This window comes from Pipra filicauda, unplaced genomic scaffold, assembly GCF_003945595.2.
Source record: "Pipra filicauda isolate LSUMZ 115617 unplaced genomic scaffold, ASM394559v2 scaffold14_size4853619_pilon, whole genome shotgun sequence".
Lineage (NCBI taxonomy): Eukaryota > Metazoa > Chordata > Aves > Passeriformes > Pipridae > Pipra > Pipra filicauda.
Genome location: NW_024103985.1, coordinates 1,523,017 through 1,535,528, shown reverse-complemented (window position 1 = coordinate 1,535,528; position 12,512 = coordinate 1,523,017). Strand labels below are relative to the sequence as shown.

The 12,512-nt window shown below is 43.2% G+C and overlaps 1 protein-coding gene and 1 long non-coding RNA gene across 2 annotated transcripts in view; one reads left to right on the top strand and one right to left on the bottom strand.

Annotated features, from left to right (window-relative positions):
• TMEM132C (transmembrane protein 132C) overlaps positions 1–12,512 on the bottom strand; it is a 200,658-nt gene that overhangs the window by 10,515 nt on the left and 177,631 nt on the right. The window contains exons 6-8 of the mRNA XM_027733163.2: positions 2,786–2,991; positions 2,087–2,360; positions 825–1,016 (exon numbers count right to left, since the gene is read on the bottom strand). Of these exons, the coding sequence (XP_027588964.1) occupies positions 825–1,016; positions 2,087–2,360; positions 2,786–2,991 (672 nt within the window). The remainder of the gene's footprint in view (positions 1–824; positions 1,017–2,086; positions 2,361–2,785; positions 2,992–12,512) is intronic.
• Positions 4,645–6,663, top strand: LOC113994283. The gene is made up of 4 exons (XR_003542995.2): positions 4,645–4,718; positions 5,544–5,657; positions 5,836–5,907; positions 6,242–6,663. It is a non-coding gene; the product is annotated as an uncharacterized LOC113994283 (long non-coding RNA).

Below are 12,512 nucleotides of genomic sequence, written 5' to 3'. Positions count from 1 at the left end.
TCATGAAAATGGGCCATAAAACTTGACTTGAGATCTCTCCCTATCTATGTGAGATGAAAAGAAGTTTCTGCAAGAGGAGTAGCTGTGGACAGACTTAATTGCATGGTCCTCAGTCCCAACCTTCAAATCAACTGACTGAAACAGAGCTTGTTCCACTGCTACTGACCCTTGGATTTAATCTGTGTCAGAGTGACTGTTTGACTTGATTTGGTGGTGCTCTCCAATATTCTTTTCCACAGGGGTTGTGACCTGAAACACGCTGTTTGAAAGACCCCCTCTACAGAGATGGGAATTTGCTGGCTAAATTAAGTAGGATCAGCACATGAACTGGATGATGAACCCCCCAAAATCCATATCAAAAATCAGTAAGGAGCCCACCAGTCTGTCACGACTCCAGGAGGGAAAAGAAATTTATTTGGCCATCTTCTGCCACTATTTTACAGCTCTTCAAAATACTAAATTGCCACACACAGAACTCTGTGCTCTCAGGCACGGAAAACAAGGGCATGTTCACACAACAAACCAAGATCACTGTCCAGAGACTGCCTGTGCAGCAAAAATAACTGATGTCCATTATTTAAAGAAAGGGTTTTAAAAATATAAGTATTCAGTGTAGTTAGAACTTCTACTGCAGACAAACTCCGTATTTGAAGGGAAGAAATGAGAAGACAATTCCCGAATATCTCTAGAGGAAAGCAATTACCATGGACACGGACCACACCTACATTTTAAAGTCTAACTTCTAAACTTGTTATGAACTATATATATTATATTTACATTGGTAAAACAAAAGGCAACAGCAGTAAATACAGAGTGTGCACTACCTGTTTAGGAGTGTGAAGCAACTCTTGGGCAACAGTTGTAGCCATGATGGCCCGACTGCTGGCAGCACTCGGCTGGAGGAACAGTGAGAGCCCAGACACCAGCTGCACCCCAAGGTCTGTTATGGTCACTTTGTCATCCAGCACAGTCACTGTCTTCTCTGCCAGGATGGAGTCAGACAGAGGAGACAAAACCTTTGGAGAAACACAAAAGAACCAACTTAGGAAAAGGCCGATCAATTAAAACAACCTTTCTTAAGGTTATTTCAGGGTCATCATCCCTTCTTGTCTCCAGAGCTTCATGCACAGGGAAGAACAGCAGAGCACACTGAAAAGGCAGTCTGATTTCATTAGCAGGGTTGGAAAAACATCAGTGGAGAGGTTCTGGCTGAGAACATGGCATCCAATACTGACAGCCATCCTGTCCCACTTGTCTTATTGGCATCATTTCACCAGCAGAGCTGATTTAAAACTTCCTTACCCTGTTATTCTGTGTGCCCATATGGATGAGCTCATCAGACTTCCCGACTACTTCAAAGGGAGGTTAGAAACACCTATAATTTGTCTTTTACTTCTTGGCTTAGAAATTATTGTTTGTCTATTTTTCTGTTTCTGATGGAACATGAAGGTAGTAGGATATCCTTCCCTTTAAAGAAGGGCCATGCTGCTGTCTTCAGGGAACTAAGGATAGCCAGTTCAGCACATACTGACTTCTCCACCTTCCTCATCTCATATCTACAGCCTAGATTGGCTGTGTTCACTCTTAATGCATTGGCTTTAGTAAGGATTCAGCAGGGGCAGAACTGGGTGCTGGCCACTTGTGCCTTTCAGGGTTATTAACCAGGCTGCACTTTTTCCCCCCTGAATTAATGTTTAAATAAATAAAATTAAACTTGGTACAATCTAAAGATCCCTGTCTCAAAAAGTCAAAACTGTGCCCATCAGCTGACTGGTGATAACCTGCACCCACATGGGGAAAGAGCTCTCTGACTTCTCACTGAGCATGGAAATGCTGCCTCTTCTAAACATCTCTGAAGGCTCTATGGCTTCCAGCTCCATGCCTTGGACCACCTCTAGCTTGGATCATTGTTGTTGGGTCAATGCTGTGTGTGACATCCTAGGAGGTCATGGGAATGTAATGGGAGATGACCCTTTTCCAAGAGAGCAGAGCACTGTATCAGATACACCACATGGAGGTTCCCTGTGGGAATGGCAGAACGTGGCAGTCACAGAATCATCAAGAACCACCATCCAGAGCACGGTACCTGCATCGTCGTCATTCCTACTTCCCTTCCAATCAAGATCCTGCCCTCCTGCAGCTTGGCAATGTGAGGATCCTCCAGCTTCATAAAATCCACCACCAGGTCTGTGATGTCAAACTGCCAGTCTGAGCCCAGCAGGTAGCTCAGCTGGCCCCAGGGGCTGGAATCCTCAGCCACGAACTGGGTGAGGACCCGCACCATGGCGTGCTGGTACTGCAGGGTGCACCCCCTTCCCTTCCGCTCGTCTTCATCCTCATCATCACTGTCCCTGGTGGGCCTTGGGTTGCAAGAAAAGAAAGCATAAAGAAATTATTTCAAGAACATTAGTGAAAACTAACATTAGAGTGCTGATGGAGAGAGTACCCACTTAAATAACAGCCCTCCCTTCTGGTTTTTTGGACCACTGATGATTCTCAGCCACCTCCCATGATGAAGGACCGTACAAACGGATTATGCCACTTTTTGCTCTAAGCTGGCATGTCCAAACAACAACTCTGTAAGTGGACCAAGTGCCCAAGACAAGACACATGCACAGAATCAAAACTCCTACACATTTTAAAAGCCATATTGTACCTGCAAATGTCCAGAGCAAAGCTGGGGATTCCAGGACTGCTGCTCCTCAGGGAAAGAGGCTGCATTTTGGATGCAGGTGCTGCATTCATTTTACAAACCGGCCAAGAAATTTAGCAAACTCAAACCCACCTTTTGTTGGAAACAACTGGGACTCTCCAGCCTTTGATCTGGCTCAGTTCTGTGTCCGAAATGTCGATCTGAAGGGGCAGGCGTGGAACCCAGACCGTGATCTGCAGAGGAGCGCTCAGATACTGGTAGGTGAAGTTCACAAGTGCATTCACCTTGCCTTTCATTTCTTTGCCATTGACAAAAACATAGTCACATCTGTCAGAAACCTAAGGGAGGGGGAAGAGAGAGAGAGAGGAAGAAGAAAAGGTAATCACTGCAACAAAACAAGCTCAAAGTGCAACCCCGGCAGCTCGAAACCAAAAACAAACAGAAAAGGCTCCCTTCCCTTTATGCATGTTAATGATGGCCTTTTACAATGGGAGCAGCTGAACACAAAAATCCTTCATTGGCTCAGGAATCATAATTATGCTGGAGATGCCTAAAGACTGGGTACTATTTCTTAAGCTGGTGGTTGATTTTCCGTTTGTGAGCAGCGAGCCCATCGCAGTGCTGGGGAATTTTTAATGAGCGAGGCTCCTTCACAGCTTTGTCAAGAGGAACCCAACAAACCCAAACAGGTCTCCACAGAGGCAAGAAGTGAATCACAGCTCTACTCTGATGATGACCTTCACTGGGGGGGTGACGTTGCTTTCAGCCCCCCAGACAAAGCTGGCTCTGCAGTAGATTTCAGCCACTGAAGGGTAACAGAAATCTACTCATTTCCTCTGCAATAAACATTATCTGTTTATAAATGTTTACATTTTGATTAAAGCTGTAACGTATTTCTAAACACTACAGTAGATTTATCATTAATATGTAAATGCTGTCCTGAAATATAAGCAAGCATTATCATAGTCATGTAAGAGTTATACCAGTAATCACTTCTTTAATCAATGTTGTAATTTACAGACCATTGAGTTTTCTCATTTATTACGTTACTGAGTACTAGTGATAAAATCACTCCTGAATATATAAATCATTAAGAGGGATGCAGATAGTATGAAGTGACTCCATGTGATAAAGTCATTGTCATTTCTATTCCTAAAGGTGTCATAAATGTCTAGGGAAATCCTGTGGCACATTAATCATACATTAAGTGGCGAGCAATGGGAGCTGTTACATTACTAAATGAGCTGGTATGTCTGCAGAAATTAACAGCAAACCCAGCAGATCTCAACTCCTCCTCTTGCTCCCGTCCTGTCAGAATTCTATTTCATCACCCATAACGAGCATTGTTAATGGTGGCAATGCATTTCCCCACCTGAACATATATTTAGATTATCATCTGCTCCTTTTTATCCCCGCTCCCATTCCCAATACCATTTTATTCAAATGAAGATTATCAGCTGGAAATGCCTGTGTCCCCAGGCTAATCAGACAGATGGATGTCCCCCGGGACCACAGACACAGGAGCTAAACTGTTCCCAGTTCAACATACACATCCCATTTGTATCCTCTTTTGGGTTTAGGCACTGCTCATATTCTGGTAAAATATTTGATGGTGAGATTGCAAAAACCAACTTCAGAGAACATAATACAAGCATTTCTATGACGCATTCCCTAAGAGGGTTATTCTGGCAGAGTTACTGTCTCTCTCAGTGAAGCTGCCTGTGTCTCTCCACCAGAGATGAAGACCCTACAAAGTCTCTTAGATCAGATACCTAATCCCTAGATGGCTGAAGTTAAAAGGAATCACATGGAAATAATATACCACACATGAATGTCACCTATGGCAGAACATCCTCAATGAAGTTCAAGGTACAAGGAAGCCCTGGCTGATACAGACTCGAATTTCTGTCTTCCTCTGTGACCTCAGGAAACTCAATTCCATTCTTTCTGTCCAATTCCCTCCCCGGTGTAAACACCACAACCCAGGGAGCCATGGTCAGCCACAGTCAGAGAACTGCAACTGCACTTGGAGCACAGAACAACCTCTAGAGCCCAATGGGAAGTGGTGAGTGTGCCTGGGGGAGAAGACCCTCTGTCTGAAACATTCAACAAAGCAGCTTCAGATAAAGCTCTTGGTTCTCCAGCCTTATCTTCCTTTGAGCAGAAGATTTTGGGAGGACTGTCAGTAAGATCTAATTAAAATCTGCTTGGAGCAGTAGCCACTACTGTCCTGAAACTGGTCCCATCCCATTCCTTTCTGTGGAGTTCAATCCAAAGAGAAAACAAATGAACTTTCTGTGCCGTACAACTTGCCTATCTGTGCAAATTGTAAACCACGTGCACCTGCTGATAAAAGATTTTTAACAACATACTCAGCTTCAGACTGATCAGATCTGGTCTGGATGTATGATTTTATATTGTCTAAAACTCAGTGTTGTCAGTAACTGAACAAATCTAACTGTCAGGGAAAAAACACAGTAACAATAGTAGCAAAACTGCAATTCCTAAATGGTTCTGGGCTGAGATCCAATCTCCATCTGTATTTGTAAAGCTGCTCTGTGCCTTCATGGGTATGCAACAAACAAATGACTAAACAAATACATATACAGCATCCTAAGGAGGTGGCTGCTGCAGCCACCACACAGCCTTTACAATTGCTACAGGTTAATATTTATTACTGGACATGCACCAGCAATAGTGGGCAGGTCTTTAGGAGCTGCATTGGGAAAAACATTAGTCTTTTCACCAAGAACAAGCATTGCTAATGTCCTTACACATGCTCTTCCTTCTGTCCCTGCACTTCTGATAAAGTAGCACACGAGGGAAGGAGGAGCAAAGCTTATAGTGTAGTGTGTTACTGTATTACTGTACACTTTTTAACTATTTTCAGGAATCCATTCTGGAAGCAACATCGACTGCTTTTGACAGAGAGAGGCAACACTTTCCAACCAGTGCTATAGAGGGGGTGAAAGGGAGAAAAAAATCTCAGCATCTAATTCACAAGGTGTGTGTGCTCTCCATGGACTAAGGATACTCACTCTCATGAAACATTCAAGTAAAACTATTCCACAGCTTCTGTAAGCAACACACCCAGCTAAGCTTTGCAGAAAAAAATGAGAGCAAGTGGGTTTGCTTCCCTTGCCCTTGTCTCACACAGCATCTCTTAAAAAATAAATACACAGGATTTCTCAGCCTTGGAGAACAAAGCCAGATGTACTGATTCTGCTACAATTTACCACATCAGCAAGCCCCAGGTAAGGTCTGATTTGCTAAGCAGATGCCCCTCACAAAAAAAGGGGTAAGGGGTGTGTGGTGCCACAACAGACCCCCTTCAGCTCAGATTAACTCAGATGGAAATAACATCACAGCCAAGTTGGTTCTGGAGTTGTTCAATGTAGACTTATGGGGTTAAACGAGATGGAAATACAGTACTGGTGTGAACAACCTAAAACAACGAAGCATGGAATCATGGAGGAAGAAGGGAGACTTCAAAAAATGGATCACATTAGAATTCAAAATCTTCTTAATTAAAAATGTCCATTTGTTTAAAATGTTGATAGACAAAAGTATCTTTCTGCTTTCCTCCAGGATTTTGCCAGTGCTACTGGAAGGTCAAGGACCAGCTCTCACGTCTGGGTCCTGCCCACTCTAGTCCAAGAGAGTTTCTAATAGAAGCTGGTGACTCTGGGAACAGTGATCTGTATCTCATCTGCTGTAGCATTTATGCTTTTGCTATGAAAACACTGTCCCTCTGAAAGTGCTTTTTATCTTTGGCATCAGAAGAAGTGAGCGATGATGAAGGGAAAGCCTGCTTAGCCACCACCTTTAAGTGATTGGGTTTTTTTTCTGTGTAGTAGATCAGCAAGAAGTTTTGCATTTTAAAGAGCCCTCTGATGCTATTTCAGCAGTTTCTTTCATTATTAAGCTGCATTCAGCTACTTTTGCCCTTTTTTCTATTTTTCTAACTTCTTTCTCCAGATTAAAATAAAGGAGCAGACAGCAAAAAACAAGGCTAAGCACAATTCCCCAGAGGTTTCTTCTTTGTCTTTCTTTTTCTCTGGCATCATATTTTTGTGCCCCCTTGTAACAAAGGCCATTGCCTTTCCAGATGACTTGGATAGATTCTCTCTGCAACAAATCACATTTTATTGAGCTGACAGAGAAAACTACTGCCTGGAAATCAAGAGAGAGTCACTCCTGAATCCCTACCTACGGCACTCGGTGACTTTGCGATCCAGGGAGTGACTGTACCTCTGCACCTGGTAATCAACAGGTTGGCTGAAGTGAATACTAAGGATATTCTGTTACCAGCCAAATGCAGAACCTCTGGATTTTCCTTTACTTATTTCAGACTAAGGTCTTGATCCCACCATGACCTCTGTATTGCAGAACTGCAAGAAGGGAGCAAGAGCTGCTTGAGGTCACCAAAAAGGATGTGACAATGCACTGCAGCCATAAAGGGGCTGTTGGCACTTCTACAGAATATTGGGTTTGCTGGGTCAAATTCCACTACAGATTCCTGAGAAATCTTCCTTCAATTACTGGTGGAGGCAGATAGTTTTAAAAAAGACAAATGTCACGTCAAATATAAGCCAAGGCTGTCTTTCAAAAGATGGTGAACTCAAAACACTGCCTGTTCTGGTTCGTATCTGTTGCACACAGGAGTGGAAAGAACAACAACTGTAAGACCTAAAAATAAAAGAGTGGTGCTGCCTCTGAGAGTCTGGTCTGTTCTAAGCTTGTTTATTCTCCCAGTGGTTTTCACCCCTGCAGATATCAGCCCAGTCTCTGAAGGACAGTTCAGAAGGACAAAACGGGAAGTTTTTAATGCAGCAACCCTGTCAAGTTTATGGACACTGAAAAATGGCGAGGCATCAGTCCATTTTCTAGGTAGAAGTCTGTGTGATTTTAATACTGAACAGAATGAGGAGATATGATAATGGTACCTGTCGTGCTTGTATTCATCAGGTTCAGAATCTAGCATTTTGGTGTGTAAACCCATTTACCCATTTCTGTTATACTAATGTAAATGTTGCTAAAATATTCAAAGGTTACATAAATGTTTAAATATTTATGAAAGCACTTCTGTGAGCAAAGAGATTTTTCCAGTGTCTCTTAAGGAAATCTCAATTTCAGTGTATTTCAGCACAGCACCATCACTCTGACATACCAGAAAGGTAATTGAAGCTCATGGAGGTCAAGCTTTGTGAAGAGTCACTCATTCCATTAAGGAATACAGAGGACCAGGATGATTTATCCACCATACATACATACATACATATTATTACATAATATATAGGAAATATCAGACAGTGACAATCATTCCACAGGCTTTTTGGACAATTCTTTAGAATTTTGTATTATTCATGTCCTTGCTATAGAATTCCTTCTAAGATTTCCTTTTAACAACATCCTCTGTAGAAAGGGAATTATCCTCTATTAAATTGTACAGGTTTTGAAAGAGAGACTCCGTGTAGCTCTCTGGCCTTGATTCCAATTAAACACTACAGTCTTACACACAAAGGAAATCCTATGCTACATGAACATTAGGCAACTGCTTCATAAGAAGGATTTCAATGCCTGGCTGCATAATCCTGGATAATCAGTAACCTACTGGAAAATTGAAGCTGTCTCAAGGCCCATACTATTCATTTTTTCATAATAAACTGTTTAAGTCTGATAAGAGTTAAAGCTTCAGACCTGAGCTCTTCCATGATATTTACAGCTTTGTGACGCTGGTAGAGCGGCCTTTAAAATGGAAAACTCCATTACAGGAGTTGCTAATTGCTGGTGTGACTTGACTTTGCCAGAGCCACCCCCCACTCCCACTGATGCAGCTGAAACTGTGCTCAGTGACTTGGAAAGTGAAGCCAGAAGCTCCCTCCCAGGGCGAGTACAAAGGTAAATACAGCCCTGCAGACTTAACTCTGATAACACTGTCATCTTAATAAATTAAAGGCTTGATTTTTTTCACATTATGTGCAAGAATAACCCTGAGAGTTGTTTTTACCTGCAACCCAACGAAAGAATGGATCTGTTCCTTGCAATAGTTGAGGAATAATGATTCCCATTCTGGATACAGGGAGCAGGCAGGTATACCTTTATTAACTGATTTAAGCCTCATGCTGCCTCTCTTAGCATTAACTGTGCCCAGTTTTCAGTGGATAACAGGGCTTGTGTGTTGGTGTTTCTTTGTGCTTGTAAACAGCTGCCACATCCCAAATGTGGGTTCAAGCCCTGTGATCAGTCCTCAGGCAACATTCCCAGCAATCCACACTAATAACACAGGGATTGAGCCCTGAGTGCTGAAGAAGAGAACTCTGTAAAATCGGGGCCATAGTTTGAAAGCAATTTGGGCTCTCTCTGCTGAGAAGGGTCTGCATTTTCGGTATCAGCAGCCAGATAAGCAAAACTAAGCAGAAACCCCCCAAAGCTAGAGAGCATTTCTTAGGGAAAGGCTGTACATTATCTAATCTCATTACAAAGATTTCACTGGCAGCTTTGCAGAGCAGAAGCAGTACATTGAACTCACTGAATATCATTCACTAAGACAGAACTGAGAGAGTAAAAGGGGCACAAAATGCCAGCTGAGACTGGAGGGCATCTATTTGCTCCCAAATGACCAGCTTTTGAAGCTGAACTGTAGCTGCACTGAGCCACAGGAGCTCTCTGCAGCTCCCATTATCACAGAAACCAAAATCTGTCTTGTTTTGTGCACTCTCGAGTCCAGCAATTTCTGAAAATGGGGCCGAACACAGAGTTTGGCTCCTGCTCACTGGGGATATTCCAGCCCATACACACAGCACGGCCCCAAATATCTTGCTTGGCAAAGCAGGATCCCAGGGTAAAACGACGTTTAATTCCATCTACACAGTCTGGGCAGTAGTTGCACATTTGAGAACATCACAGTGCTTGTCATTTCCTAACTTGCTATGTATCTACAATATACAAATTCACAATGTGTAAATCACAACCAGTGGCAGAAAAGGAGAGTAGAAGCAAACCAGAGTTTCTTCTGACTGCATCACTCAGAAGGGTCTGGAGCAAACTGCTTATCTTCCCATCACATCTACAGCTGTCACAAGACTTATGTTATTTCTCCCATTTACTTTCCTGGTTTTGCTCTTGCAGCTTTGAAGTTGATTTTGAAGCACTTTCTGCGGAACCCGAGGCACTATTATTGCTACTCTGCTTGGATTTTTCATTTGGGATGTATTGGTTTTCCACACTGATGTCCCTAATGCAGCTGCTGAGCTGGGTGAAGGCAGGAGATAACAGGGAGAGAAGTCTGCAAGGATATGGTTTAAAAGTTCCTTCAGCTGCCCTTGTAATTTTTGCCTACTATGAGATGGCAAGGTATTTACAACTTTTATTGCTGAATTTAAGTATCTCAGACCATGGTATTTTTGAGTTTCAGTTTCCACAGGGGCTGGCTGCTGGGGGAGTGGTGGTGTACATTAATGATACAACACTGTGCAAGCTCCACATACTGCTGCCCTATATGCTCTATTTGCATCTGACAGGTGTGTGGTGAAGCTTCATTTTTATAACGCTCTCCTGAAGTTTTTCTGCTCTACTGATGTGTATTGATCCCAGTAAATCACAGGACTATGAAAAGTATGCAGTAGGGCAAGGAGGTGGACTTTCTATTTGCTATTCTGCTCAGAATATAGCAACAGATTTGCCAGAAGAAAAACCTACAGAGTCGCGGGGCTTCAGAGCAGCAAAACAATGGCATTTCCACGCTGTGACTTTCTTCCCTGTTTCAAAAGCTTTTCAGTTTCACACAAACGATTATGTGTTCACACAGGATCAGAAGAGGAAATGGGAGCCATCAGTGAAACTGCTGGGCTTGGACTCACAGAGATGCAGCTGCTGCTTGGGAGGGTTTTCAGGCTGTGTCAGGGTGTGGTGAGCGGGATCTGTGTTTGCGGTTCATCGGTTACCAAACACAAAACTTCTGGAAGCTGACTTGTGCTGGCCCTTGGGGGGTATCTGCACCGTGCAGGGATGTGGCAGAGATGCCATGCTTGCTCTGAGCCTGCTGGTGTGTCCCTACAGCCCCGTGACAGACCCTTGCTCAGGACCACAAGCAGTGTAGCTGTGTCGTCTCTCAGTGCTGTGTCACACAGGCTGAGCTTTCAGATCCTGGTTCTGGAGATAACCAAGGGAAGACTGGCAAGCCTGAGAATGAACACACAGGTGCCTTATGAGGAACAGTCCAACTTCTACATTCCTTCCAGAAGGTTATACAACTGCTTTATTTTTTAAAATGAGAGTGCTGCTACAGCTGTGGCTGTGTGGGCTGAAGTACCTGAAGGAGACATCAGCCCTGCCCACTGCAGTGGAGGAGGACTGGCAGCTGCTGCTGTTTAGACTGACCCCTCCACGCTCACTGAATCTTGCAGGACTGCCATAAAACCACAGAAGAGAGCATTAAGTTGAAGTGACTGCACACAGTATGGCCTGTCTGTTATTACAACACACTGGATGCCTGGAAACCCCATCTAGCGTGACTTTTCATTTCTCCCTTTGTTTTCAGGGTTGAGTTGGGAATGAGACCTGTTTTAATGAGAAGTTTATCCACCTACTCATTACTCAGCATGCTCAGCTCTACAGCAGTTGCACCTAGCCAGCAAACTCCAAACAGGGTTTTATTTGACCTAAGTAAAATATAAGCAACAAATCAATTGCATTATATTCACTGTAGGAGCTTTTTAATGGAAGTTAGTGTTCTTCCTCGATCAAAATAGCTGATAGGAACCACCAGCTCCTTCTGGCCAGCTGCTTGTCTTTATTTTCTCCTATAACCTGCCCTAAAAACATAATGTGAAGCCCTAAATCCTCTGAGTCTTGAAGTCTTTGCAATAAAGCCCCATATGAAGAACAGACGTGTCTGCTGAGGTGCAGAACAGCAGTGCAGGTCTGAAAAGGCTCACCCTGCCCTGTGCAGCAGGGGCTGAAAGGTGTGAGGGAAATGCAACGTGCCTGTGAGGTGCCAGGGTTTCTACTGGAACAAAACCTCCTGAAACTTCCCCTTGAAATCCCCCTCTGCCTCACACTTCATCACAACCCACCACAGCATTATCTGCTTCCAGATGCTGCCGGTAAGAAAGCGCAGGGAACAAACCCTGGATCCCATGGGAAGCTTTGTTTTGAGCAGACTTAGCTTTCCTTTGACAGCCACTTACAAGATTCCTCATTTTAATATTATGGCAATATCTGTTATAATGTTTCACTGATCCAAGCACAATTATCTCCGAGTTGTGCTTGGGACCAGAAGCTCTGAGTCCCTGCGAGATCAGTTCTGTAATGCTCGGGATGTAACACTTTAATTTCAATAAGAAAAGGACCAAATCTTGATTTAGCCCTGTGAAGAGCAACACACCAGATATTTAGACCCTCCTTTGCTGGAAAGCAAGGAAGAGCAGTGAAATTCCTTTGTAGTTGAATAAACAACTGAAGAGGTTGAAGCGTAGTTATTTGTGTAAGACTGCCTATATCAAGACAATAGCAAAGCATCATCTAAATAATAAAGTGCTGATGACTTTTCCTTAGTAAACAGGTTATTGTGATACAGTTCCAGATACACAATTTGAAAAATAAATTACTGCAATTAGTCACAACTATTTATTTATCTCTTACAAATATGTCCATCTGTCAGCTTCCTTACTGGCCAACTGAGACATTCCTGCATCATGCACTACACAGCATCCAGGCTGACCTTTAATCTGAGTGGATTCACAAATGGACAGCAGACATTTCAACATGAGTCCGTGTCTACTTAGTGATAATTAATTTCATTTCATAAACTCTGCACTACAAATGCCAAAATATCCAAAGCATTTATGAATCCTAA